Here is a 7,036-nt window from a genome sequence, read left to right on the forward strand (position 1 = left end):
ATAACTTGGCTGAAAATTTCATCGTAAAAGCCATACAAGGTGTGCTAAAACCGTATGTCCTTCTAACCGCTGGTATATTGAAGTACAAACCGAGAAAAATGATAATTACTATAATAGCGCAGCAGTTATGAAAGTATTAAATAAATAAAATAAAAAAATTTTGACTAATTAGTGAAAGTATTAAATTACTGACGTAAGTAACAAGTAAAAATGACGCATACGAGAAATAAAATAAAGCAAAGAGCAAATATGCGTTTTCTTTAATTAATTTTAAGTGAAGAACTTCGTCTTAAAATATATTCAATGTAATTATCAAAATATATAATAAAATAGTATGAAAAGTGATTTTTTTTAATTCTAGAGATTTTTTATAATAAAAAAATTGAATATGTGATTGCAAATGTATTATTTAATATGCTAAGTTTTATAAAAATTCTACAAATGGCACGTTGTGCACTTTGCACTATATTTCATTCCGTCCCCGAAAATGCGAATAACATAATTAACCATCGCTTATATATGTAACTAATAACAGATACAAATAGAACTTATGCACTTTGATGCGCCCTTGTAATACGTATTATGCGTCATGTCTCGCGAAAGCGATTCTCTGATGAGTTACATATAGAATCAAAGAGACAGCGACGATGACGAAGACGCGAGGATGATAACATTCGGCACCGCGACAGCCGCGTCATTCCTTCCCATTGGGAATTTCTCTACCACCTCCTCCTCCTCCTCTTTCTCTCGGCTATCTACGCATTCGTGCATCGTTTATTTCACATCAAGTGCAAGCTGGAGAATCTCCATTTCAAAGATATGACATATTCTTCAGTGAGACAGAGCAGAAACTGAATTTCTTACAATTTCGGATGAGACTCGCAACTGAAGCGTGAAGTGTTAATTAAAATTTAAAACAGTTATTAAATCTTTAATATTCTGTTTTCTTCCAGTTTATTTTTAATTTATTTATTCATTTCATTTTGAATTTTATTTTATTTTATTATAGTGCATATTCTATTTTCTTCGTTCTCTATTTCATTTATTATTTTTGATTGATCGAGTTTCATTAATTTTGCTGATTTATTATAATTAATTTCAAAGGAATTAATTTGCTTGAATGTTTAATTTATTCATTGCTTGCATAGATCTAATGTTATTTTTTTATTTTATATGCAGTTTTTTCTTTTTATTAATTAAATTAATTTTCGAAATATTTTATATCTTAAATTTAACTCAATTCTTTGATATGAATTTAATTTAATTTAATTAATTTGCAGTTATATTTTAATATCTATAATTTTCTTTCATATTTTTCGGCAATAATCTTCTAATTGTGCTCGATTATACATATATCTTTTTCATTGTTAAAATGTTTTACTTATCCAAATTTTAAGATTGCTACTTGTCTAATTTCTTTTATTTCTTCAAGTTTATATAGATATTTTATATCTTTTAAAGTAAAAGGAAATCTGACAGTTGATAAGTAAAACATAAACTTAATAAAGAAAAAGGAGAAGGTGGGATACAAGCAAACTACTGTTATGTAGGCCAATGATTATATGCGAGCAAACTAGGATCAAAGCCAAGCTTTATATAATAGAACCCCTTGAAATCTGGATACCAGGAATTTGGAATTCAAGGAAGTTAGCCTCCAAGCACGTTAGGGCCAAGAAAATTAGTACTTAAGCAAATTACCATTCAAGCAAAGTAGGATTATGGTACAATGATATATTAAGTGTACATAGCTATCACAACCAAACACTTTTTAACGGGTCAATTTGCCAATCTTTCTCGCTGACGTGACAACGTGTAATAATTTCTCGAAGGTCCAAGTCCGGACTTTGGATTTCTGAAAAATTTGAAATTGAATCTACATTCGGATAAAGTTTACTCGGAATAGCTGAAGAGGAAGATATAAGGGACAGTTACACTTCAGTAGATGACTACACGCGAGTGAGTAATCCATCGAGTTTCCTTAGAGGAAAGATTGGCCAAGTTTGTCGAAGGATCAGCAAACTGGAAGGAAATGCAATCGGTCGCGAACACCTTGTATCCCACGCTTCATGAAAGCTAAGCTTCTCTGTTCCTCAAGTTTACCCGGATCTTTAATTCCGTGAATAGGGCGATAGCGTTATAATTACTGATAATTATGTCAGTTCTATGTCCGATTGAAAAATCCATTTAACCAAGGCCATTCTACTTCCCGCTCTATTTCGCGCCCGGTTAAACGAATTATCTGCTAGAGAAGAGTTAGCGGATCTAATTTGTAATACGGTAACCGGCCTGGGCTCGAGCTTTCGGCACGGGTCACCGCGCTACCACGGCATCGAGTTTGCTAAAACCTCCGAGGCACATGCGCACCTAATTTATACGTTTAACCGGTTACCTTATTATCTCCGACCTAACTTGCGCCGGAATTACGTGCCGATAATTATACACGTCACGTCCCGACATTCTTATAGAACAACTCGGGAATAATGAAACATATTGCACATGTGCGCTTCGCCACTTGCATGATGACGAGTAAATAAATAAACACAACACGAGAATATAGCGGGAGCAGATAAAATCAATTAAGGTCAATTTAGTAGATAATTCGTACGCGAGATTTATACGTAAAATCATGGGATAAAGAGAAAAATTATTTTCCGAAATTTACAGCCAATTTATTTTTAGTATAAAGATATGTATATATAAGAAAAATGTTAATGTAGAAAAAAAACGAAAATTTTCTGATAATAAAATTAACCCTGGCTAATCCCAGAAACTCCAGCTAGTGCAATTTACTAAATTGAGATTTTTTTTCGTGATTCTGAATTTTTCTTTTTCTTTAAACTTATATATCTCGAAGCTCCTTAATTCTATCGACTTTTATACATCATGGATTTATTTTTATTTCTTAATCAATTCTCCATCGAAAAAAAATAATTAATTCAAATATGTCCATTTTTATGGAAGTTACGGTAATAAATATGGATGGAGTCTCAAGGAGTGTGTGTATCAAGGATAAAAAGAAGTATGTAGAATAAATATATACTCTCAGTATTGTATGTATTCAAGTTTAGATATCTTTCTAAATAAATTTACATTAATTAATTTATATTAAACAAATTCATATAAATATAAATTAAAATGTGACGTCTGTGAATATTTTTCAAGATTAAAATCGTTTATTTTGATAGTATAATTTAAAACATTGCCGCTTTTAGTTAATTTCATTCTCTCATATACATTAAATTACACGCACGACATCCCAACAACATTTCTTTTATTACGTGCTTAAAATGTTGCTGTAATACGATTATCGAGCAGACCCCTATATACATAGAGGATATAGAAATTTATATCGAACCAAGCATAATATTGATTTTTTTCTCTATAAAATTTAATACAATCTACTTCATCTTGTAAAAACCTTATGAATACGATCTTTATTTTGTGTTTTAAATTTAGTTTTAAAAGAAACATATCTTAATTAAGATTTTATGTATTGCTATGGTATTCGACGATATTATAAAACATGCAACGTCGTTTCTTATAAAGAAATGACATGCCAAATATCTATTTTATTAAAATTATACTTATATATTTTCGATGTAATTAATTATTTATTTACATACATATATATATATATATATATATATTTGAAATATAAAAAGTTTAATGTAAATTATGTTATTACGTCGGCTATTATAGATTGTAAGTGTATTTACGTGCACTTAATCGAACAATAACAAGACTCCGACTCTACTCAAGTTAATGGAAGGTGAAGTCGCGCTTTCGTGAAAGCGATGATAATTCGGAACTCCCGTTGAAACCTTGAAACCCAGGCCTTTCGCAGCTGCAATCGATAATCGATACGACCAATTTGATGAACACGGGGCCGAGATATTTCCAGCATTCCTCACCTTCCTGGCGATGAAGTATGCAGATATCATACCCCTTATAGAATCTTATTATAGTCCGGCAAAAATTCTTATAGTTTAAATATGCCCGTATATACGGAGTGCCTCAAAAACAATCGTATTTTCTTTTAGCTTGGTTTATCGACTTGAGCTCAATTTCTCTGCCATATAATAATGTTATCTAATATTATAAATTGTTGCAATTTTGTAAAACTTTTAGATATGCTACATCACAATAATAATATTAAATCTCTTTTATTAAAATAAGATCCGTTTTAACTTATATATATATATATATATATATATATATATATATTATTTTATTTTTTAATTTAATTATATATATATATATATATATATATATATATATATATATATGTATATATATACATATATTGATTGTTATTTTACAGAAAATTACAATTGGAATACACAGTGGAGAAGTAGTTACTGGTGTAATCGGTCATCGTATGCCTCGTTATTGTTTATTCGGAAATACAGTAAATCTTACGAGTCGCACAGAGACCACTGGTCAACCAGGAAAGATCAACGTTTCGGAAGATGCTTATAGGTAAATTATTTTAAATATTGCTAATATATAAATATATAGATATATAAATTTATATAAATTTATATAATAAAATATATTAAAAAGTTCTTATTTTTATAATTATATTATATATATATTTTTACAATACTATCTCTTTCATTTGATTCTCAGATTGAACGAAAGTTGCTAACGGTTCACAACTTTGGTTTCCCGAACGTGTACATTGTCTCATGACATACTTTCCATTATTCTTGAATTTCTGGTACTCGCATCGCGAGCGTATACAAAAGTATCCCTCACAAAGTTTTTCTTTAATTCCCAAGATTCATTAACATAGTCATTATAAGACGCTATCATTTGACCTTCTGAACTTGACTTTTTCTCAAACCTTAGACCTACTTGAGTGTCTCGCGCGAGATTTTACTTTCATATATCAAATCCACATAAAATCTGACATATATTTAAATGTATGATTCGTATCTATCAAAATCTTTGACGTCGTTCTCTACTTTCTCTTCATATATTTTGCTGAATTGTAATCCAAGTTCAAGAACTTTATACGACTTCGACGCGCATTTGTTGGATTCTGCAGTCGAATCGACAGAAAGTACGTTTTATCGAATCACAGTGAAATTTTAAGACATTTAAGACTGCGTACAAATGCATGATAAAATATTTCATTAAGATTCAATGCTAAAACAAAATAAAATAATCGATACTGATTATCCCGCGAACGAGTCATCAGTCTTGCAGCAGATCCAGATAATTTCTCAAAGATTTTGGAATCTGCAGTTTCTTGATCCCGTGAGGCAATGCCCAATTGTTATGGAGGATCTCGCGGATTCGGCAACGGCACAGATGTCTAAGTTCCGCTGGACAAATTCCGCTACGTTCCGGAGGTATTAGATTTTGATTCGCCAGGTTGGGATATTGTTCGTACAAAGAGATACTAAATATACCGCTGTGAGCGGCAATGTGATCAGGAGTTCTGATGTAGGCAGCGGTCACAGTTCGCAATAGTAGCTTCAGACACATCAGCAGATGTTCCGGATAAATGACTTCCTCCTGTCCAGGTTGTGCCTCGTATTCGCTCAGTTTTGTCAAAATCATCTCTATCGGCGACGGAGCCAGTTTGTCAGATTCGACTGAAGCACCATAGCGCAGCATGATCAACAGGATGTCCGGTGCGCCATGTTGGATCGCGACCCTGAGAGGCAGAACTTGTCCATACGACTCCATGGTCACGTCGATGAAACGTCTTTTTATTGGCGAGAACTCGCAACGGTACTCCAACTGACCGCTAATTGCGTGATCCAAGAAGTACACGAGAGCCCGGATGTTCTCTTCGCGATCGTCAAAGTCGCACTTCCAACCCGACAGGAAATGCGTTACGCGCGTGCCAAAGATTGCCCCAACGAGTAATCGCTCGAACGTCTTCTCGCAGTAGAATATATCATTTAACAGTCGACTGACAATCGTGTTGTTGTGGATATCCCAATCATAGCATAGCTTCACCGCCACGTAAAGGACATTGTGAAACTTGCCGAGTAAACAAATCGATCCGTTCTCCATCATCGTGATATTGTGATAACGCAAAGCTGAGAGAATTATCCTCTCGCATACGTCCTGCTTGTCAAGGTCTTCCGCTGGAAGCATCAAGCAGGCGTGATTCATAATCTTATCGGTTGTAAAATGATGGAGCAAGTAAAAAATCATGGAATTTATTCACGTAAAACACGAATGAGACGAAGATGTAAATTATTCTGGAATTCATGACGATGCGTTTGCGGCGCGTGGTATTTTTACTGCGTGGTATGCCGTTACTGCAACGGCATTGGCAAAACAACGAAGACAAAAGGATTAGGCACAGTTTAATGTAACGGTAAGATCATAATGGGCGGCGATATCTTTGCGTAGTTCAGGCATTCCCGTATAGCGCCTTGGAGACGGATAAGATTTAGCATAAAACAATATATACATCGTTAATATTATGAAACCACGATGCATATCGTCTGCGAATTTAGGAATTTTCTGTCGGACTTGTGGGTAATAAAATGACGTTATCGTACGATTTAATGATCATCGATTTAATGATCGTTGATGATCTCCACAGCGATTCATTTGTCACTTACGTCTCGCGCGTAAATATCGCGCATATATAAGACATTGATATCATAAATCTTATTACCTTCTGCACAACTGTTTATCACATCGGTGAAATAACTGACCAGCTCGCGACGTTTGTATCGCGAGGCCAAGCAACTGCGTTCCATTTCCGAAAACAGTCTGTCGAAATAGCAATCTATCAGTACCTCCATGATTTTCAAGTGATTTTAATTAGACAACGCGTAACACAAAAAAATTTAGTATAATTTCAATGACAGGTAAGTATCACGTAATAGTATCGTCACAAATGTTCACGTTTTAATGATTATCAACAGAAGAAACGAGTCAGAACTCACACGGCGGGGCTAATTCGATTAGACGTGAAATACGCATTTTAGAGGCTTCTTTGATACACCCTAGGAGACCATTTACATCCTGCTGAAAAAAGGGCCGGGGCAGGCTTCTTATACTT

At 33.7% G+C, this 7,036-nt stretch overlaps 1 protein-coding gene across 1 annotated transcript; it reads right to left on the minus strand.

The window, feature by feature from the left end:
• Positions 1 to 5,199: 5,199 nt before the first annotated feature.
• LOC105625143 lies at positions 5,200 to 6,776 on the minus strand. Its single transcript, XM_012206482.1, has 2 exons — positions 6,647 to 6,776; positions 5,200 to 6,104 (listed from the first exon to the last, which is right to left on the minus strand). Exons 1-2 carry the CDS (start codon positions 6,774 to 6,776, stop codon positions 5,200 to 5,202), a joined length of 1,035 nt encoding a protein of 344 aa, XP_012061872.1.
• Between the last annotated feature and the right edge of the window lie 260 nt (positions 6,777 to 7,036).

This window comes from Atta cephalotes (genome assembly GCF_000143395.1).
Source record: "Atta cephalotes unplaced genomic scaffold scaffold00118, whole genome shotgun sequence".
In the NCBI taxonomy this organism is placed as follows: Eukaryota; Metazoa; Arthropoda; class Insecta; order Hymenoptera; family Formicidae; genus Atta; species Atta cephalotes.

What these genes read in the sequence shown, in the direction of transcription:
- LOC105625143 (XM_012206482.1), bottom strand. Translation starts at nt 6,776, where the DNA reads ATGGAGGTACTGATAGATTGCTATTTCGACAGACTGTTTTCGGAAATG. An exon ending in GATAAACAGTTGTGCAGAAG is followed by an intron (nt 6,105 to 6,646) that starts GTAATAAGATTT and finishes TGATGCTTCCAG; the next exon opens with CGGAAGACCTTGACAAGCAG.